Source organism: Idiotropiscis lumnitzeri, chromosome 14 (genome assembly GCF_059441095.1).
Source record: "Idiotropiscis lumnitzeri isolate Australia: NSW breed Sydney's pygmy pipehorse chromosome 14, RoL_Ilum_1.0, whole genome shotgun sequence".
In the NCBI taxonomy this organism is placed as follows: Eukaryota; Metazoa; Chordata; class Actinopteri; order Syngnathiformes; family Syngnathidae; genus Idiotropiscis; species Idiotropiscis lumnitzeri.
The window spans coordinates 17,295,430-17,318,319 of NC_142404.1; the positions used below are offsets into that span (position 1 = coordinate 17,295,430).

The 22,890-nt window shown below is 41.6% G+C and overlaps 2 protein-coding genes across 2 annotated transcripts; both read right to left on the reverse strand.

Annotated features, from left to right (window-relative positions):
• Positions 1-184: 184 nt before the first annotated feature.
• On the reverse strand, positions 185-9,389 carry LOC148323791 (acetylcholine receptor subunit alpha). The gene is made up of 9 exons (XM_088314472.1): positions 6,619-9,389; positions 5,078-5,220; positions 4,938-4,982; positions 4,055-4,164; positions 3,481-3,676; positions 2,532-2,769; positions 1,328-1,551; positions 913-1,149; positions 185-820 (listed from the first exon to the last, which is right to left on the reverse strand). The coding sequence occupies exons 1-9, from the start codon at positions 6,659-6,661 to the stop codon at positions 692-694; spliced, it is 1,365 nt and encodes a 454-aa protein (XP_088170598.1). The 5' UTR covers positions 6,662-9,389; the 3' UTR covers positions 185-691.
• A 765-nt stretch (positions 9,390-10,154) lies between these two features.
• On the reverse strand, positions 10,155-18,696 carry LOC148323792 (N-chimaerin-like). Its single transcript, XM_088314473.1, has 7 exons — positions 18,043-18,696; positions 16,964-17,048; positions 13,699-13,872; positions 13,063-13,140; positions 11,364-11,501; positions 11,059-11,164; positions 10,155-10,550 (listed from the first exon to the last, which is right to left on the reverse strand). The coding sequence occupies exons 1-7, from the start codon at positions 18,292-18,294 to the stop codon at positions 10,379-10,381; spliced, it is 1,005 nt and encodes a 334-aa protein (XP_088170599.1). The 5' UTR covers positions 18,295-18,696; the 3' UTR covers positions 10,155-10,378.
• Between the last annotated feature and the right edge of the window lie 4,194 nt (positions 18,697-22,890).

The following is a 22,890-nucleotide window of genomic DNA, read 5'->3' on the forward strand; positions in this document are numbered from 1 at the left end:
GCCACAACATTAGGTACACTTACACAAGCGAATCAAATACAAGAGTCAAGAGATAATTTAAAACATTATTGTGAGATGATTTTTTTTGTTGAATAGTTGTGAAAAGTGCTGACGAAATTTGTACACGATCCCTTCTAATCTAATTCATAATGAGATGGCATTTGTAACACCTCAGCAGTCCTCATAGTAGTCACAGCACGTTGTAAAACATGCAAAAAATGAAAATTTTAATCGTCAGGCAATTTAATGTAGATATATTAACTTGGATTACATCACGCCAGTTTCATACAAGCACCAAAACGGGCAAACTATTCTATCAAAACATATGATACAGGTATCCACAATGATATTGGAAAACATAAATACAGTAATTTAAACCACCAAAAGAGCAAACAATAAGTGCCACAAAAAACATGTAATGAGGTTTGCATGACGTCAACTGTGGAAAGAGACATTTGGCAACTATGAGGCTTTTTAGGCACATTCTCAAAAGTGAAGGGTCCCTCTAGTGGTATGCAAAAGAATCACTGCCCAAGTACGGTTTCGTTGTATTTAGCTTTTAAATGTCATATATTTGATTTTATCTTTAATAACTTGTTTTTAAACACTTATTGAGATATAAGTATCATTTTTACTTAATGTGCAATACATTTGAATTGAATTGATACTTGGTTGTTTGAGTAGTGCTACTTTAGAGCATGCTGAGCTCAATGAGACGTCCGGCAAACACGCCTAACGTGCCGATGAGACACACAGCCATGAAGACGCACAAAAGGATGTGATCCAACACCATGGCCACAAACTTCCACTCCTCAGCAGCCTGGACAAAGTCAACAATGGGACACTTGTCATAACACAATAGAGGCCACATCACAGCGATGATGTTACTAAAATCTCTGCACATAACATTACATTGTTGGATTCTTCGTCCGATTTCATCGTCTCCGCGATGTACTTGACTCCTTCGATGGCACTGCGGACGTCAGGGTTTTTGGTTATGGGTGACTGGTAGGGCACGGCAGAGGCCTGGTTGCCAGAGATGTCTGAGATGTCAAAGTCACCCCCGTAGATGTTCTTCACTGGCTTTTCCTTTCCGGGACGCTTCATCGTTGAGAAGAACATAATGTTTGGGATGGTTTCGATGAAAAGCTGTTCCCCGACAAACAAAATACAAATATTTCTGTTAGGGATCATTACTTTAATTCTATTCATCCAGTCTGTCCACTAGATGGCAGTATAGCAAAAGGACAGAAGGTACCAATCTGCACATCGACTCCATCCAGTCGATAGAAATAGTTTAAGTAACATCCAGTCTTCCCAGTCTGACCTTGCGCACCCATTCGGGCATGGTGTGTGTGCTCGGGGAGCGGTGGTGAGTGTTGATGACGATGACGGTGATGATGATGGAGGCGATGACGAAGACCATGGTGAAGAGCATGTACTTCCCAATGAGCGGGACCGCGCTGGAGGTGGACGGGATCAGCTCCACGATGACCAGAAGGAAGACGGTGAGGGAGAGCAGGACGGAGATGCTCAGGGTCATCTTCTCACCTGGACGACACGACAACGCGACACAGGCGGCAAAGTTTATAATAGTCCTTTGGAAATGACGCCGATGTTTTTGGTTAGTTTATGTTGAACCTGCTAAAAATGTGGCGGATCCTCTGATCAATTCTAACCCTGTGATTTTCATTTTATTTTTTTGGATAAAATATATTACTGTTAAAATGCAAATCATGCTGTTTGCCATGGCAGTTATGACAGAGTGTATGTTGGCAGCAGCAATGTGCGAAACAGGGCTCAAGTGATGTATTATAGATTAAAGCGAAGGCTTGCTTTCAGACATGGCAGCACGGAGGGACGCTGGGTAATGAAGCAGACGTACACAGCTGGAGCAGGGCCAGATGTGCACGGGAGCAGCAGAGCTGTTTGTGTAGTAGTCGGGGAAACCTCAGGCTGACACATGCAGTAGCGCTAGGGAGTCAGGATGCTGATATTACCAACAAGGCATCCAAGGAGATCATGCAGAAGTTGCACAAATTTTTAGGGAAAAAAATGCAATTAGAATTTTCCAATTATTACATAATGAGTAATTTACCAGTCTGCAGACACTGAAATATTCCTTTTTTTGGTATCCAATAATTTTCAAATAACCAGAGAAAATACCAAATCACACATTGTTATTGCTTGATTAGGATGTCAAATTACTGTTAAGGTGTACACTTGTGTAACCGAAAAGCTCTTTCTGAAAAACCAGAAAGTGCCATGAGACGTCGTCACAGTGCAGTCTAATAAAAAAAAAAGTAGCGTTTTGGCGCCATCTTGTGGCATATCACTCCAAATGAACTACGTTGAAGTGAGGGGGAAGAGCTTTTATTAGACCTTCCAAATCACACACTGATATAAAAGTAGCGCTTTGGCATCATCTTGTGACATGTCATATACAAGAATAATCTTTTACTTGTTGATTTTCGCTATTGGATAATGGTTTTATCGTAAAAGCATGCACAAAAGAGCACGAAGCCGCTTACCAGAGTCTGTCGGCAGATAGAAGACAAGTCCAGTCAGGAAGGAGAAGAGCATGCACGGGATGATGACATTGACGATGAAGTAGAGGGGGAGCCGCAGCATGAGGAAGTGGTAGGTGATGTCCAGGTAGGGAGTTTCCGGGCAGCAGGCGTAGTACACCCAGTGCTTCCAGCTGCGGAAGTCTTTCATCACCCACTCGCCGCTCTCCATGAAGTTGCTCAAGTCGGGGCGATCGCTATCCTGCAGCAAAGAAACAAAGCAACAAAGAAAAGATCAACGCCACCTCCCTTTGCCTTAGGAAAGCTAACGAATGCTAACAAACAATTCAAAACGTCATGTAAGGGCTAACGACTAGCATCATCGTTGTAATTATGAATCTTTAAAAAATGAGCGCAACGGTTTATATTAATATTACTGCAGAGTTGTGACATCGATCTCCTCGTATAGTTTTTTGGCCGTGTTATACTGCCCCCAGGTGGCCATGGCGCGCACAGGAGAAAGGTCATCACAATTTCCATTGAATTGAAGCAAAGAAATGGGCAAATATTTAATTATTTATATTATATTTAATTATGTCACTACTTTATGTTTGTTTTATTAGCTAAAATATAATAAAGAGTTATTTTCCTCGTAAAATCTACCTTATTGGCTGCAACCGATAAATTGACTTCCTAACAGTGAAAGCTGCTTGGTCTTAAAAAATGTTGGTCATAACATTTTTATAATTTTTTAATCACTTCTATATTGATAACCAAGTGACCCAATTTTGGTAGCTTTAACTCATCAGTATGGGTAGTTTGTACCCAGTGTTGGATCCAAATCTTGACCCAAAATGCTGGGTCAAATCCCAAACCCAATGCGCTGGGTTTTGGACCCAGTGCTGGGATAGCAATTTCACCCATATAAGAGTCCAGTGGAAACAAAATCATAATTCTGAATTTGTTTCATTACAGGATTGACGACGACCAAGTTCCCGTCGTAGGTCCACGTGCCGAGTTTCATGCTGCAGTTCTGCAGGTCGAAGGGGAAGTGCAGCACAATGATCTCACAGTAGCTCTTGAAGATGGCGGGAGGGTTCCACGTGATCAGTCCGGTGTGCTCCAGCAGCACTTTGGTCTCATGCACGATGGCAAAGTCACCATCGGCGCTGCGGGCGTCACAAAAACCACAAACACTGTCAACATAGTTTTAATGATAACGCCGGGCGACACCAGCGCCCGAGGACGAGCCCCTCGGCTCAGCTTGTTGCTCGTTGTTTTGGCAGCCCGGCCTGCTGCCGGTTCGGGGCTAACAGTCCTACGTGTCACACGTAACATATGGAGTATGTGTAGCTGTGAAAGGTCTACGATACAGGCTATAATTAGACGAAACCTTACCCAAGCTTCCACGAGCATATTGGAACGAGTGAAAACACGACTGACAGGTGTTTTGTTTGTGTTCAGGAGATCAATCGGCTCCTTATATAGATCATGACTGGCACCCGCGGAAAAAAAATAAAAAATAAATCAAAGGCCTCATGACATACTTGTTGTAGAGCACCAGATCGGGCCGCCAAATGTCAGTGGAGGGAATTCGGATCTTTTTGATGCCACCGTAATCCTCGGGGTTCCATTGCAAGTTGACATCTTTCCATTGCTGGAAAAGAAAAGCAGACAACGGAGAGTGGCGCAAGCAGCTCAATATAGAGACGAATGCGCCTGGGAGTGTTGTAATATTCTGTTTTCATCTATTGTTCCGTTTGTGTTCAAATTGTCATTGCTTTAACCGTTGAAAGAAAATATATTTATTTTTTGATCGTGATCGTTAGCATGTCATTGACATCTTGCATTGCTGGCATTAAGCTAGCGAGGCCTTTCTTTTGGTAGTTGGGTTGTTTAAAAATACACGTATAATTGTCTTTGTTTGATGTTTAGGTGGGCGGCACGGTGGAGGACTGGTCAGCACAGGGGTGGGCAAACTTTTTGATTGGCGGGCCACAATGAGTTCTGAAATGTGACAGAGGGGCCGGACCAGGAGCAGATGGATGGAGTGTTTTGGTCACCTCACCTTTTCGGAGAAAAAAAATACATTTAATTTTAAATGAAAGTGAGCAAAAGCATTACAACAAAATATATGTCGTTGACACACCACAGTATTTAGAAAATAAAACATTAACAAGGTTGATTCATTTAAAATTTTTCAAGTTGGCGGGCCGGATTAAAACGTTTAACGGGCCGCATGTGGCCCCCGGGCCGTAGTTTGCCCACGCCTGGGTTAGCACCACCGTGCGGAGGTCGCAGGTTCAATTCCGGCTATATGTTAGTAATTATTTTATATTTCCTCATTTGAAACAAAATATTGGACTTTTTCAAAATCAAATCATAGACAGCCTGATGATTTCTAAAATAAAAAAAATAAAGTTCTCAAACCTGTTTGAGTCGCACGTTGCTGTTGACAATCTGGTTAACTTCATCCTGTGGATGCAAAAAATATGTTCAGACAGCTGATAAGATGTCAGATGCTTTTTTTTTTTTTTTTTTTTGTGTGTGTGTGTGTCCTGAAATCTCACCACGCTGATAAGCTGGATGAGTTGCAGGCCTACGGTGACCACCACGGGGTCCTTGAAGTGACTGACGGGCCGGACCACCTTGTTGTAACCAGTGAAGAGCGTTTTGACAAGGCGAGTCTCATCATCGGAAGCCCAGGTGGCAGCTCCGGAAGAAAAAGAAAGCACACGGGACGCTCTCACGTGCTCGTTTACAAAGGGATTAGCATCGTATCATGTTTAACAGCTAGGTGGGGGGGGGGTCGCTTGTAATTGTGTTGGAAAGCGATTAGGTTCCCTTATGAATGTGACAAAAATAGACGTGGACCACTGTCAAAAACACACTCGAACTACACATGTCGCCTTTTTATGCACCGTGGTAAAACTAATGTGGTGAAGCACATTTTTGGACCGGAAGAAAAGGTATTTCTGTCGAAAAAAAAAAAAAGCTGAGGCCTGGAAAGCTATTTCAATTTTTGCTTTTATCTCAACACACACCAAAAAAATATTGAGTTATATTTTGAACGTCTCCATTCATTTCACTGGAATTTGGACAAATGCATTTATTGAGATTGTAAAAAAACATTTGAACTCACCACTGAAGTGATCATGATTTATTTTAATAGAAGGTTTTGAACAGTGAAAATCAACTGAATGACAAGATTAAGTAGACGAAGAAAGATTGTGATTTAACATTTGATATTATTATTTCTTTCCAAGTTGTTCTTAAACTCATTCACTCCCAGGCAAGTAAAAAAAAAAAAAAAAAAGGATCTTTGACGTATTTAGCCGTCAATGGCAGTCAATGGGTTAACAAACACAGGAAATGAATGAATCTATATTAAAATAAACATCAGATTTATTATAAATATGTGTTTTGGTCTTATGCTAAAATAACGGCACATTAATTAAATAAGTTAAAAAAGAAAGAGTTTATCTATTTGAATTTGAGTTATTACTAACTTACTAAACACTGACTTTTGATTTTTTAAGCACAAAATTCCAAATAATGGAATCAATTCTATTCTATTTAATTTTTCATAATACAATAATTTGTAAATTTGGACTTTCATTTGTCAGGCATTAAAATAGACTTTTTTTTTTTTTTTTTTCAAAATTACAGACTTTGCTTTTTGAAAATGTTATTCTACTCCCTTTTGCTGTTGAAGTCGATTAATTGTTCAGCCCTAACAAAGGATATCCATTCTCCTCCACATCAATGTCAGAGGGGCTTCGGGTATTTCCTGTTCTCAGTTCACCTTGACGTCAAGGTCGTTTGACAAAGACATGCTGGAATGCTTGGATGGTTCCATTGGAAAAACTATTACGGAATCGTATGCGATTGGTTATCATGGCGGGCCCGAGGCGTGCTGACAGATGAGGGGGGGAGATGGAAAAGCCAAATGAGGAAGCCTGCACGTGCCCTTGTCACTCAAACATCAACATCACTCATTAGTTTTGATTTGGCTCAGCTTGCAGACTCCTGGCAGCCTCTTGAATATGTATTAATGACACGAGGTCTTTTGGAAATGACAAGCGAAAAGCAAAAAATTCACTTTGCTTACCTATCACGATCGTCAGATGAAAAATGAGAGCGATCACATTCATCGTTGTCAATCAATTCAGTCATCCAAAAAGTCCTCTCCAACTTCCGCACGTCGCCTCTGGAGCACGAGAGAAATGGCCAAAGTTTGGCCGACCTAAAACATTCTTTGACAAATCGGCAAATGACTCGGTGCACATGCGACGCCTTCGGCGAGCGGGCTCTTGGCAGCGGCCGTGTTGTTATTGTCCCGCAGCTGATGGCTGAGTGAACGTCTGACAACGCTCGTTACTCGAGAGGGACACGTTCTGCGTCGCGCTTTACGAGATCAACATGCCAGAGTAATCCGTCACTAAAATACACCGCGGTCAACTTGACAGCAGGCACACAACTTCGACGAGACATGAATCGACCACAATGAAAAACACTCTTGCTAGAGTCAGACCAAACAGTACGACCGCTATCATGTCACAATTATAGAAACTGTCAAAATATAAGCAAAAATTTACGACTAAATAATTGTGCCATGTATGGTATTGCTAATACAGATTAAGTTACATTTTCCAGCACGACTGACTCCAATAGCCCTGGGCAGATCTGACATGGACTAAAAGTATGGATGGCTAGCTGGTTTGCTAGCTAAGTAGTTGTCCAGCTAGTTGGCTAACTTGTTAGCTGGCTTGCTAGCTAGCCATCTTGATTTTTTTTTTAGGTTTGGTAGATGTGTTTAGTATTATTTATTTAGATTTGATTTATTTATTACAGTAATCCATGTCTTTCTTACATCTCGACTAGATTACTGTGATGAACTTTATTTTGGAGTCAGCCAGCACTCCCTCAAGTGTCTCCAATTAGCCCAAAATGCTGCTGCTCATCTTCTAATCGGAGCTCGAAAGAGGGAGCACATAACCTCGATTTTGTCCTCTCTTCATTGGCTCCCAGTGGATTTTAGAGTTCATTTTTAGATACTTAAATTTGTCTTCAAATCCTGAAACGTGATCTATAAATAAAGTTGTACTGCATTGTATTGTATGTATTTGTAATATTTTCAGAGAAGTCATAAAAGCACATTTGTTTTTTTTCCCATTGTTATGTTTTAAATCACAGAAAAAAATGTTAACCAGACATTTAGCGTACATTTCTTTTTTCCGTGTTTTTTATTGTTGGAGTCACGTCTCCTGGGCTTGCTTGCCACCTTGGTGCCCCCGTGACGGGTCAGTCAACTCAATATCCTCACAGCCGCCGCGTGTTCAATCAACTGCTCGCTCAACCGCAGGCCTCATTCATCTTACTTAGGGTTTAAATCACCGTTTTGGCAACATCTGAATTAAGAGAGATTTCTTCCAACCCCTCCCCTACTCTGCAAATTTACACACATCATTTCTGAGTCTGATAAGTCACTACTGAATTTGCGCACTTATTTTTACTTTGCAAAAAATGTTAACCCTCAGGCCTTGTTCAAATCTACTCCTCTTACAGATTTTTCTGTAACCATTTTTGGCCACATATACAGTCACTATTTTTTTTTAAGATGATCTTTTTTATGGCATTGTATTAACTAACATCACTTGTCTTTCGCATTAAGCAGCATTTCAATTTTATTTTTTAATCCTTCAAATTCCAGTTTCCACATTTTTATATATTCTCAGTCAGTACACAATATTTTTTCGAATATGGCTGCGGCGGTGGTTCCTCAACTAACAAGCAACCCAATTTACAAGCTGCGGCTTTAGTTTTTGCCGAAGTTCATTTTACAACTAACATAAAACAAAGAGCATTACACGTTGCATGTTTACTAAACAATAAAGCCTGCTAGCTTAATGCTAAAACAATGAAAAACATCATAGATGGATTAATGAAACTAACACCGTTGTGCTACAAACAACAAATACAAAACACACAGGCATATATTCTTTATCACCTGTAAAGACGACGACTATTATTGCAGCTTCTTCTGCTCGGTATCATCAGCGAGAGGTCGTATCTGTGTGTTATACCGCCCCCTGGTGGCCAAGGCACACAGCAGCGTGGACAACACAAAGCCCATTAAAATCAAGGCGCCCCTGATTTTAATGTTTCAACTGGCCACAAGTGACCACGGCAGTTAAAATGCAAACAATAAATGATTGCCCTTTGGCAGTGTCATTACATTTGCCACTAATACAACTTCAAACGACTTTGGCTCAACAAAAAGGAATGAATAAACATGAGCATTTTCTCTTTCAATTTCAGCGATGAGTCATTGAATTTGAATGAAAATAACGTGTGATGTCTGAAGGGCAAGCGCAATAAAAGCGGACAAAATAACACCACTAAATAGGTATGGCTCAGTGAGCAATAACAGGAGGACGCGGCTACGCTCGGCAAACCAGAGCGACATCGAAACAGAATAAACCGCATTTGTAAATGATTCAGCACAGACAACACGGCCAACAAAGATCACTTATCTCAACGGATGACAGCTCTTGGAATGAACTCTCATTAATGACAACGGGGGCCCATCCAACAGCGAGCTTAGCACAGCATCGAAGCTTGATGGCGCCATGATAAATTTAAGGGGAGGCTTAACGCTTGGATGAAAATCCAATTTTTACGCCGTACAATCACCAAGAGACAAGTGAGGGTTTGGCTCACATTAACTGAAGGTGACGCCGCGGCCCGACAACCGACTGATTGGATGTCAAATGCTGATTGCGTCTTGCTTGCTTTGTTGGATGAAAAAAAGAAAAAAAAACACGGGAGATGTCAGACATGAAGGTGAGACAACAATGGAAGGAGTAATGAATATAAAAAAAGAATAAGTGTATTGGGACACAAATTGGTTCTTGAAATCTCTCTCTCTCAATAGCAATATTTGTGAGATACAGTATGTGTCATTGTGTAAATCTACATGCGTGCGTTTCACACCGAATTACTGTGAGTGATGGAGGAGTTTAGGCACAGTCACATGGTGTGACGCTTTTAGGGACAACCTGTCATTGGCGATAATTATGCATAACGAAGGACAAACGGCGCCTTTGTCAAGGTTACCCTGCAAGCCAGCTGCAACACACTTGACCCACACGCAAGATAATATTCTGTTCGTTTATACTAAAACGTGAAGATAAAAGCTATTTTCAGTGTAAGACGGGTTTAATCGCTATCGTATGAGAAATTGATCACGTACGAGCAAAATCAATAAACGCTTCGTCGCTGTGCAATGAAAAGCATGAAGCAGTTCCGCCTTTCGCCACAAATCACTTGAAATCATCAACGACATTCGCAAGGCCATGTTTTTTATCAGTTTAATAAACTAAACTGATCATGCACAAAGTTGCGTACAAAAATTAATTGACACATTAATGCTGTTCGCAGTTCAACAAAAGTCACACGTCGACGGGAAAAGTCTGAAAGGCTCAGTCAATAAAGAGTTGATAAAAAAAAAAGACATTGTAAAAGGTACAAAAAAAAACAAAATCAGTAGCTTGAAGAGATGACTTTCTGAACGTGGACTAAATCTATCACAGCACAGACACGAGCAAAACAATCTTTCCACATGCTGAGATCCGACGACAAAGCACTGATGCATGCTGGTGTGTCAGCTTGACGCATAAATCCCCCGACAGAAATGGGGAGGCAAAAAGTACAGAGAGGAAGAAGGTTCGTCATCTATACCGAGTGCATGGTAGGAAGAGTCCATACAAAAAAAAACAAAAAAAACAATCAGTTCATTCAAATGTTTTTTTTTTCCTTCCCCCTCACCAAAAAGCAGATTGGAGGGCCTGTGCTCAACACTTTTGAGTTCAGAAGAGGGCGTCGACATTTTTAATGAGCACCTCCACCACCTGCCTCTGGTAACGGATGTCATTGAGGGCGGTCATGGCGTCAAGATCCGGGCTGCGCATTAAGGTGGGCCCGAAAACGATGGCCAGGTTCTCAGCGTTCATTAGGTTGGATTTCTCGTTTTGGGTCACCCTGAAACATGAACGTTGCAAATGAGCTTTGCTGCAGCCACTCGTGCATAGTCGGCAACAAACTACAGCAGTTGAAAAAAATCAAAACACACATCGGAGTATTTTGACAATTGGTGGAAATCTGGGCTATGCATTCAAGTCACGATTTACGATGATTTATTTAAAAAACTATATTTGGTAGCTGGGCACTTGAGCCTTTTTTGCCGGTCAGTCCTCCGCCCTTTGGCCGCTATTTTGTTACCGTCCCGGCCTCGACCCTCTGGCCTTATTCATAAAAATTGTTGTTCCCCAACATGACAGATTTTTCGGGGCCAATTATTTTGGGGGAGGAGTCTTAATATCTTTGTCTGACATGTTAATGTAACTACATGGAGACGAGCTCATCAATATTTTTTGCGACCATATTAAATGGGTGCATTAAAGGTTCGGAAAGTGTTTGTCCGACAAATATTAACCAATCGGCAAAGTGTAACTGCCGTTTCGTTTTGTTTATTGCTGGGGTTGCTCACCTTTTCAAGTGCGCCATGAGATACTTGAGCGTTTCGTTGTGCGAGGCGGGCAGCAGGGCGAGCGCCTCTCGGAAAGCTTCCAGCTTCTTGTCGGGGTCGGTGAGCTCTGGCGGATGAACGACATAATGGTTAAAGTGGGCGCAACTCACGGGACCGCATTGGAGGAAATCAATGAAGCTCTTTCCTGCCGGCTGATGAAAGCCATTAGCGTCTCCGAGCGAGAGCGCTAATGCACGTGACAGTAAACGCAGCTGTCAAATATTTACTGGATTGATTTCAGTGGCGCGGGTCGGCGTGAGACTCACTTGCGGCCTCGATGAACCGAGGGTACGCTTTGTACGAGATGACGGGGACGGGCAAATCCCGCAGGTAGAGCTTCAGAGCGCCGGTGATGATGTTGATGTCTTCGTAGGCTTTCACCGAGATGTCCGTCTTCTCGCCAGCTGTGAGGACGAGTGATGGGACAACGAGTGGATGGAACGAGGCAAAGAAGGAAAGCCAAATGAGAGGCGGGCAGAATAAAGGCCGCTGGTGTCTTTGGAAGCGTTTGCTGCTTTTTGATGGGCATTCTCCCTCGGTGGCGTGAGCTTTGGCGAGCGGGCCGTGGCCTACTTGTGCCGGCAGGCTGAACATCACATCGCCGTGAGCTGGAATGACAACTCTGTCATGGATGATCTCTCGCATGCCCATCTGGGAAAGTCCACTGCTCCAGTTAAAATTCACAGCGCACTCGCCCAACACGTTCCATTTTTAAAGATCATGTTGGTGCATTGCTATATATTTTTTTTTTTGCACACGGCTGTACACTTTAATTATAGTTTTAATTGTGCTGGAAAAACTAAAAAAATGTGTCAATACTTTCTTACGACAGACAGTACGGTATGTTATATATATATTATATATAGTACGGAGTTTTTAAATATTTGGAATGTGCTATTCAATAACACTTTAATATACAGGACTAATGGTTCTTATAGTTAATGAAAACAATTAAAATAAAGTAGAATTTAAAAAAAAACTTCAAAATTAAAAAATACATTCTAAAACTAGCTAGCGCTAACTATAATAACCGCATATCGAAAATATACTAACTTTATGTTTTCATCTTTGTTTTTGGCGTTGCGGTTTTTTTTCCCCCCTCGGTACGACTGTACAGAAGTTGAACAATTGTTTGGGAACTGTTTACTTATCACGCCGTTTTTTTAATCTTGTACTCACCAAATCATTCTTACAAAAAAACTAAAACTGATACTAAAATTAAGAAAAGCTAAACTTGGACACGGCATTTCGAGAAAAAATAAATAAATATAAATATATATTAAAAAAAAAATATATATATATATATATATATATATATAATCTATTAATAATAAAAAAAATAATAATAATGATAATAATATCAACAATAATAATAATAGTTTAAAAATAAAAAATACAACACTTTAGGTCCCTCTATTCATTTTGGAGCCACACGTTCCAGATGCCACCAATATAGGTAAAAAAAAAATTACCAAATGTTTAAGTAGGATCATATAAATCAAAAATATTTATAGTTTCATCCATCTCACACAAGCAATACATGAAAAAATGAAAGCATAAAATGTATAGAAAATACTGAACATATAGTTGTGTCATCAAAATGGATTCTGTAAGCATCACTATTCAGCGAAATATAAAAGTGAAGCAATCATATCACATAACATCAAATATTTAACGATCAAAAATGCTTGCAGTGTTTTATTTTTCTAGAGTTGAAATATAAGTCATGAGAATATTCCAAAGTGTATTAAAAGTGCAGCTTTGAGCTGCTCTCCCTTCAGGGGCTTTGTGTCAACACTGCACGTGAGGGACACTTGGCTGTCACTCCAAGAAGGACGGCAACCCTTTCAAATGTGTCACTTTCTAATTAATCTCAAGTGAAGGCCGTCATCCTTTGGCGATGCGCGACCATGCAAAGTGAGTCAGTCGTGGTTGCAACGAGCGGACAAAAAGAGGAAAGCGAACCTTTGTCGAACGCCATCTTGACTTCTTCCACGGAGTCGCTGAACCCTGATATTCTGTAGAGACCTTCCGACTTCAGTCCTGAGGAACAAGGAAGACGTTTGAGAAATAAATAAATAAATAAAAATAATATAGAATAATGTAAAAAAATATTTTAAAAAATGTTTTATTATATATTTATATATATATATTTATTATATATTTATTTATTTATTTGTATATTTTATATATATATATATATATATATATATATATATATATATATATATATATATATACACACATAATGTGTATGTCAGGTTAAAATAATGAGCAGATGCGAATTGTTTTCTGCATCACTTCGCAACCTAATAAAGACATAAATCAAACAGTCAGCGGCAGAGAATGAGGAAGCAATGAGCTCCTCTGATATCGTTTGGGTGAAATACAACCAACTCCGGCAACAGGAGACGGTGCGACGCATTCCTCATGACATAAAGAGCCGACATTCATCAGTCCTGAACTTTAATGACGTGACAAAGGAAACAATCAATAGGTTGTTGAAATAGCGCTAATTTTCCCAACATAAAGCGTTATAATTCCAACAGACATAACCTGAATGATCACTTCAATCCCGCAAACCATTGGAGGCGTACTCACCTCTTGACTCAATCTCTCGAATGCACATGTCCACCACCATGGGTCTCGCCGTGTTGTGCGCATTCACCAAGGTGGTGAGGTCGCAGCTGTACACTTTACGGATGTGTCTCAGACTGGGCTTGCAGTTGTCGGGAACCAGAGTTGAACATTGCTTGTGGACGTTCACGCCGCAGTCTAACAACACAGACCAGAACGGGGGTTTGAGAAGCACCAAAACGCTCATTTGCCTCTCGACATTGTCCTTTGTGCAGCGAAATAATGGATCTTGTTGACGGATTCTTTCGGTTCGCCAACCTAATTGAGCTTTTGTGTCGATTCAAATTCCAAAGTGAAATAATTGCGGGCTTTATTGTGTTTAGGGCAGCCGAAAAAAACAACAACAACAAAGGACTTAGTCTTCTCCATCAATGTGTACACCCGGAATGTCATGTAGCCCCGCCTCCCTACGACCATGATGATACACGAAACAGTCGACAGTTGGTGGTCCTGGATGGCGAGAAGAATCTTAACTATTCAGCAGCTGAGAACAAATTCTCATTTGCAATTGCCGACCTGGCTGAGTACAAAAAAATAAATGCTCATGGGATATGAACCCAGCAGGGCTCAGCAGACTCAATTAGTGGAGCCCCGAGTTCAAAACAAACATGGTGCATCAGCATTCAGCCGTTATGCTGCAAGCCACTGGAATAAGTTGACAACAGAACTGCAGTTTGCCCCAAGTGTGAAATGCTTTTAAGTCCATGTGATAGATTTTGTTTCCCCCCCAAAAAACGATGATTAAGGTTTTTTTCTATAATCAAAACTTCAAACCTCAAAGGATTAACACCAAAAAAATAAATCACGGCAGAGGGCATTGGTGATGATATGTGTGTCAGCACAATAACGGATGTAGACGAGGTTACCGCTTGTTTCAGGACAGAGTTCACTTTATTGGGTGAACGAGGACCCAGCGGAGAACAGGCAGCACGAGCGCACTCCACCCCTGCCTTCGTCACCGAGGCAGACGCACGCGGCGAATTAGATTAACGCAAAAAAAGGACGACAAGTGGAGGCGGTCTGTCGCTGTTGAGCTCTGGTTTTTTTTTGTTTTTTTTTTAAATCCGAGCTCACGCAGCAACAATGGCAGCGGAAGCAGCAATTCAGCCGCTGCGGGCTACACTAGACCTACTTTCTCAGACTAAAATGGAGCAGCTCCTCCAGCTCTTAGATCTTTTGAGTCCTCTCTAATTTCAGAGAGGTTTTCATCTACATTTTTTTTTTTTAAATTTCACCCACTCCGAAAATGCTCAATTTTTTTTCTGCACCATAACGCATACTACCATACAACCCGGAGACATTATTTCGATGAAGCCGGTTCCCAGGAGATGCAGAATGCAGCGTTTATATGCATTGGTGCAGAAATGTAATTACCTTAAGAGATGATTCTCTTAAGGGTATCTGACAGGCAGTATAATAGAGGAGGCCTGTGCTGCCTGTCTCCATTGAAAGCCTCCAAGGGTCCCAGGTGGGGTGAGGAGGTGTGGGGGAGGAGTGGTGGACGTCCAAGGAACACCAGCAGACCGGGGATGCAATTTTACTGCACTGTCAGCGTTTTTTTTTTGTCTGGTTGCTATGGCGAGGAGATTTCAGCTCCGTCTGGAATGGTGACTTCTCCCACCAACTAACCTGCACTCGTTTTTGCGGTTGTGCATTTGATAAATAATTCATATTTAATAACATCGAAGCTGTGTGACCGAGCTGATTGGTGGAAGCGGCTGCATTTTAATTTGTGTGGAAACAGAGCCGCTTTCCCCTCGCGCTCTGAGCTCGGCACCTCATTAAAGAGACATGCCAGCTTTGTTTTCCTTCACGGGCATGATGAGATGATGCTTGGAGGGGGTGGGCGATGAGCAAATGTGGCTCAACAAGCACCAAGCAAAGACTGGCTCCCTGGAGCTAGGCCAAAGCAGTTGAGCTCATACAAAAAGGGGGGCGAGGGGGGGTGGTGCATGTTTTTTTTTGTTTTTTTTTTTGGGTATGCAAATCTGAGCACCATGAGAGACTTTGGTGCCCCAGATTCTGGCGCTGGTGCTGGAGAGTGAAGGAATGGCAGCGCGAGACTCTCCAAAAAGCCAGACTGCAAACATACGCGTCTTTAATTTGCTTGCTGTCAGCTTTCAAAATGGAAGCATTAACAATTCACGCCAACGCTCCCGCTGACATCGAGTGTTTGTGTGACACACTTTGTTTCATCAATAAAACATCAAACAAGCAGCGGAGAAGGATGTGAATTTTAACTGCTACAGCTAAACAGAAGGCTCATCAGGATCGCAAAGTGGCAACGGAACCTCTTTCGCTTAAAAAAAAAAAAAAATGGATGGTGAATTTTAATTGAATTGTTGAGCATGGAATGAATAATCGCTCAGTGCTTGCATTCATTCGTTTGCTTAAAAACAGGTCGGAAATAACCCAATTATGTGACAAATCATATTTGGGTCCATTTGATGCAATTTCTTGGGTTGTTTTGAGCCAAATAAATCAATGAATAAATAATTGTTGGGTCACATTTGTTGGGTTAATTCTGACCAAGTGAACGAAAATTGGACAAAAAGCATTTTGGAGAAAAAAAAATTAAAAAAATTAAAAAAAACAAACCAAAACTAATTCTAAATTAAAAGGTTTTTTGTTTTTGACTCTCAATTTATTTCATATTAAAGTGTTGTGTTTTTTTCTAAATTTGTTTCAGTATTACTGTTCGCCCAAATAGAAAAAAGAAAGTCAGATTTAAATGAAAACCATAAAGCTAATACTAAAACTAATTGAAACTCAAAACAAAGTGAAAAAAATATATAAAAACTAATAAAAACAAAAACTTGCTCTAAAAACTCATTTAAACTCATTGAATTTGAAACTGAAAAATAAAAATGACACAAAAACGACTTAAATACCCACAACTAGTAAAACCTTGTTTGTGATCCAGCTATTTTTAGAGTACAGATTAATTTATTAAACAGCAACTGATTGGAATGGGCAACAATTTCAACAAAAAAGAAAAGATGACCCCGAATGAAATGTATTTATTTATTTTTTTAAATTTGAGAGAAACATGTAGTTACATCACAGAAACGAAGCCCTCGTTCCACTCTATTATACAACCCCCTAATCCAATGTTTTCACTGTTGGGATTGTAGATTAAAAGGGAAATAATCCAGCTCCAGATGTACGAAAAACCAAGTAACCTATATACCGAAATGCTCACTTTGTCATCAGTGAGGACAAATGGTACCTGTACACTTGACCCCTTGAGCCGTCAGCCCCCACATGAAGCTGGCGCAGTGCTCGCACCAGTGAGGCCCTCGGAACGAATGCACCTGCAGCAACAGAGGACAAGGACAGATCAGGCAATCGGGCAACGGCGAAAAAGGTTCAAACACAAGCTTCTGCTGAGTGTCAAGTTTTTTTGCCACGGTGGCACAGTTGGGGCTGGTTTTCTTGACACTCCCAAGAAGCGTGATGGGAAATTTGCTCTGGAAACAGCGTAACAACAACCAGCCAATCAGGAAGGCCCCAGGGAGCCAGAAGCGGCAATTTGAGGACAGACAAGTCTCTTCAGCGGACGACTCGAGAATAAAATCGTAATCATGCTGTCGGCAACAACGAGCACAATGTTTACAACGTCTACTTTGAAACGCACGGATTTCCACTTTGAGGCTGGCGTCGGGAAACAAATATTTGTACTGCCGCTTGCCTCAAGTGAAGTTATTCATTTTAGAGCATCATCTCATTTGAGAAAATTGTGTGAAATTATTCTCTTTTTTTTTCTTTTGAAAGAAAAACATCAAAAAGCAGAAGAGAGCGATAAAAAAAAAACAGTCAACTTGAGGTTAGAAAGGCTCCATCTGGGTCTTAGATGTGCTTTTCTTAGGAATGTCCTTTTCAACACAAAAACTGTGCTCATTATGTTAAAAAGGAACATTTATTAAGAAGAGATGCGAAGAAAGGGGGAGGCAAAAAGGCGGAAGCACTTCAAAGCCTTTGCTGCTAACATTTCTCTTCCTGCTCTCGATTCCAAGCAGACCAAAACACGAGCGTTGCATCGACGGCGCTCAGACGGGCACACGAGCGCTGTTTTGCCTACGCCATCGGTCTAATCTCCCCATCTGGCGCACAAATTAACAGCGGCGGCACACAAGGGCACCCCGCAGATTTCCTTTTCATCGGACACACCAAAACAGTTTTTTTTAATCGCATCTCCGACTTGGCCCCTCCCATCGCATTTCCCTCGGGGGGGGGGGGGGGGTGAGCGTGAGAAGCTGCCCTTTGGCCACACAATGATGAAACAAATTGCAAATCCAACTCTTTCACCTTGAAGTTGTGGACTTTGTCCGATATGGGCGGCCGCTCGGTTTCCTTCAGCGAGGCTCTCCGGACTAGCGAGGTGAGCTGCGAATAGGCAAAGAGTTTAAGTGGCTGCCAGAATGTGGCTGAGGGTTTCTCGGGCCCCATCCTCATCCCCAGAGCGGCTGCCAAAATCTCCTCCTGATTGGCCTCTCGTTTGGCCCGTTGCACCGCGGACTTGTCCTCCTCGTGAGCCTCGTAGGGCTCTTTCGACGGCATCCCGGGCTTGGCCGTCTCCCAGCTCAGGTGAAGAGACAGCCGCGAGGTCCACACATGAAGAACACGGGTCTTGCCAAATGTCGATGAGGTCGCCTTGAAATGACTTCCAGAACAGGAAGAGTCCCGGTGCAGCAATCGGGGAGGACTTTGAAGGAACAGACAAAGGTTTCAGCCTCGACTTCTCGTGCGATTCCCCCGGAACGCGTATGCAGATGAGATGCGTGGTGGCGTTAATCCTCTCCTCCCTGCGCTGAGCTGATATTCTCCCTGGAACGGAGGCAGCGCACTGTTTGGATGCTGTCAGGGCAGGCAGAGCGAGGGGGAGGAGTGTGGGGGTGGATCCCGTAGTAGTCACGGCTGATTAAATGGATCCCACCAGCCAATAGCGGCACGTATTCGTCGGCCACGGTGGTTGCCACCCCCCCCCCCCCCCGCGAGCTAGCGCCATCAGATAACGGAGCGGAGAAGCTGGAGTGGTAATGAGCGCCGAATGAGTCACGCATCAGCACTGAGAGTGCTTGCGACAGCAGTGGGGCGTTAAGGGGAGAATTGATTTGCCAAATTGCTTTGTCACACAAAAAGGTCACGAACGGACCAGGAAGACATTTTCAAAAAGTGTCCAATAGAGAATGACCTAAAAAGGAAGATTTATTGTTTCAGACCAACAGTTAAATGCTATTAACGCCCCACATACATTCAAAGCAGGTGTGGGCAAACTACGGCCCGGGGGCCACATGCGGGCCCACTAAACGTTTTAATACAGCCCATTCATTTTCCATTTTCATTTTAAATTAAATGTAATTTTTTTTCTCCAAAGAGGTGAGGTGACCAAAACACTCCATCCATCTGCTACTGGTCCGACCCCCTCTGTCAAATTTTAGAACCCGTTGTGGCCCGCCAATCAAAAAGTTTGCACACCCCCTGATTTAAAGTAATGATGATTTTATATGTTACAGGACAAATAATTTGCCTTCATGACTCAAACATTTCTGTACAATCAATCTGATTAAATACAGAATAATTTAATGCTCGTGTTTAAAACAAACGACATTCCAAAAAATAACGGCATATTAAATCGTAATCGTAATTAGGGTATTGTTCAAAATTGTTCAGCTCTAACCTAATAACTGGCGGTGAAAATCTTTGGAAGCAAAAACTCAAATCACATTTTTGCCATATCCAGTGTTGGAATTTTTCCGCCTTCTTTGCACAATTGTTTTAACTCAATCATAGTGCAGCGTTTAGAATTAGAATTAGAAATCCCTTTATTCCGGACTCAACTCATACTTGGGCTATCAAACTTTTCCTTTCGATAAGATTTACAAACTGCATTTTAAATGTACTTGTTTTATCTTTGTTGTTGATCAGACTTAAAAGATCTACAACGACCACAGAGATTGCGATATTTTGTTCTTCTGGATGAACGGACAAATGTCTCTACTTCATCTTCGGGAAGAGCAGAAGCTGCTGCACCGATGATAACTGGGAACGACGAGACTTTTGTTAGTATTCATTTTTAATAGGCGTAATGGCCAGTTTTCCTCAATACTTTTGTTCATAGTGTATACCGTATATAGGACAAGCATGTATAAATGATGAGCTCACTTGAAAATCTGACACAGTTTACTGCTAAAAAAATGTACGCCATGCATGTTCTATTCTGTTTAGACGTGGTTCCGCTCGTCCTGGAGCTTTATAGTTACAAGACTGACGCAACACTGCAGATGCAAATGAGGTATGAAAATATCCGCAGCCGGCTTCTCTAATTCGCATTGCAAGTCAAATGTGATGACGCCCCCGTGTTGCCGAGAGTCTATTTCAGACGGTGGAGGTGCAATATTCACACTTACACATTGACGAGAGCACCACAGAGAAAGATCGTGCGCCGACTCCCTGTGCAGGAGTTCATTGTTTCTCGTCACGATGGGTAGAAAGATATAAAAAAAAAAATATATATTTTTTTAAATAATAAATCACAAAGGCAGAGAGCAATAGGGGCGCTTTAAAGAGAAGTGTACTCATGTCAAATGTGTGGCGTCGAACAGTAACCCGATCATGAAAGAAGCCAAATGGAGTGGTTCCGTTGCAGGCCTCCCACTCCGTGCACGTCCTCGCTCATTAAGCCATCTCAGTTCCAAAGAGATAAAAGACAACCAAAAAGCTTTCGTATGCGCCACTTTCCAGGCGCAATTGCGTTGGCCGCTGTTAAGTGCACAAAGCGTGCAGGATGTGGTTGACTCCGAACGCAGCTCTAATTGACACCGATTGATTTACTCGACTCGAATAATTGCACAGAAATGAGTCTGGGGGGGCGGGGGCTTATGATGGACATTATCTTTCACATCGCTAAAATGCTCGTCCATATCCGGCTTTGGAGCAATTCTTTACAGTACACCCCCCCCCCTCCCACAATCGCGGGGGGGACGCTCCTGACAAGCCTGCAATATATGAAATACATAAAATCGAAATACCATTTTAAATATTCTATAAGCATGTTTTATATCATTTATGGCACTTAATTGTGTTTTTTTTTAAATCACATCAACACATTCATTAAGAACAGACGCTTAGCTAGCTTAAACCATTTCATGCTACTATCACCGTTAGGGAGAAATTTCAAGTAGACAGCTGTTCAAATATACAAAAAGATGTGTTCTTGGAAAGAATGTTTTCATGTCCGTTCTTCGGAAGACCGAGTTTGAGAGAAACGGCCGCTATTTCCAACAATGAAGTGAGGCTACATTCAAATCTTGCTAGCAGCTCTAACAGTGTACTCTACCCTTAGAATTTAAGGACAAATGACGAAAGTGTAACATAAAAGCGAAGAAGGTCCTAAAAAGTTCCCATGGTATCACATTAAAACAAGAAACTCAAACTTTTATAACAAGTGACAACTTTGAACATGAGTTAGCTTACGTAACAAAAGTTCAAGCATGGTGAAGTTACAGAAAAAAAGAAGCTGAAAGAACATGTGATGCTAACTATTTGTCAATCTAGTCTGATCCCACTTGGATGTAAAAACACCCCGCCCCTCCCCGCTCTGCTTTGTTGACCTCTTTTCTGACTTTTATTTCCTGCTGTGTATAAAAACGGTTACATAAGGAAATGTTTTTTTCTGAACTGTGATCCATTATTTACGCGGATGTCCGGAGCAGAAATAGATTACGTATGATGTTCTTCATCATTTACATCTGAAAGAATCCTAATCTGGAAATCCCACCATCACCTCATCCACCAGCAGAGCTGCGAGGATCACAAAGTTATGTCATATTTTACGTAAGTACAAAAAGATGAGTGAGCGCGAGATGGTCACGGTGATAAAAGTAAAAAAAAAGGAACTGGAACGCTCGCATCCTCAAAGTTTGATATCGCCGACACGATCAAGCAAGCCGGACATCATCAAAATAACTTTCAACAAGATGATCACAATATAAAGTTCAAACTCAACATCCTTTCTGATTTATTACGCCGAAGAGCACAATGCAAATCCCAGACAATGAAGCTACTTAATGAGTACCACATTGGCTCAAAAGCTGCCGCACAGATAATGTTTTTTTTTTTTTTGCTGGTCTTGCAAAAAAAAAAAAAAAAAAAAAAGCGGCAACAAATTAAACTCAATTTCACCAGGAAAGATAAATTACCAGCAAGCGTCGGGAACAGCCTGTGCGGCGACAGTGATGTATGGTGCGCTGCGATCATGATTTGATATTCCGAAGCAAGGTCAGAAGACGGGACGACACACGCTGCTTGCAACTCAGGATTGAAATATTGGATGTTGATATAACCATGAGCGGCAGTTGAACGGCGGATTATTTCAAACGCCATGACACGAGACTATTAGCTGAACAAACACGGTGGTTGAATTAGCACCTCGTGTTTGTTTAGGACAACGGGTTGTACGTGATAGGATGTATGAAAAATTATTTTATAAATGTGCCGTCATTCAACGGTTATACTGATCCACTCACGTCTTTTCATCACAAATTCAACAAAAGACGCTACAATGGAAAAAAAAAGCCCGCGAATGGTCCCGTCCACTTCTATCTGGAGGAACATTTTTTTTTTTTTTTTTGGGTCCGCTCACAGATATCGACGTGGCGATCACCCAGGAAAAAAACGAAGTAATATATGGCTGGCAAATGATAATTAAAATGTTTTATCTCAGTGTGGCGAGACAAAGAGCGGTTTCCTCCCCGCGAGAGTCTGAACAAAAGCTCTCAGACGGTGACGGATGGCTCTTTGTGTGTTGGCTAGTTTGGCAACAAGTCAGGATCACAATCGCACTTTCATTTGGCTACTGCTTGAATAATTTAGCCATTAAGTGCGACGCGGTTAACAATGTAAGATTTTAAGAAGTAAATCATTTATCAAAGTTGGTCGTCCCGTCCCTCAAGAAATTTTGTGCAACTGTTTAGGATAAACAGGGTCGAGGCTGGAACAGTACACAAATCGATTTTTGTATTCTTTCATATTGCATTCCCCCAACGAGAGTATCTGCAAACTTCAAATATCCTTGAAACTTGAAAATCACATGCCCAAACAGCAAGTCATCATTTTTTTTACATGATTACATCATCGGACACTCAAACATTACCG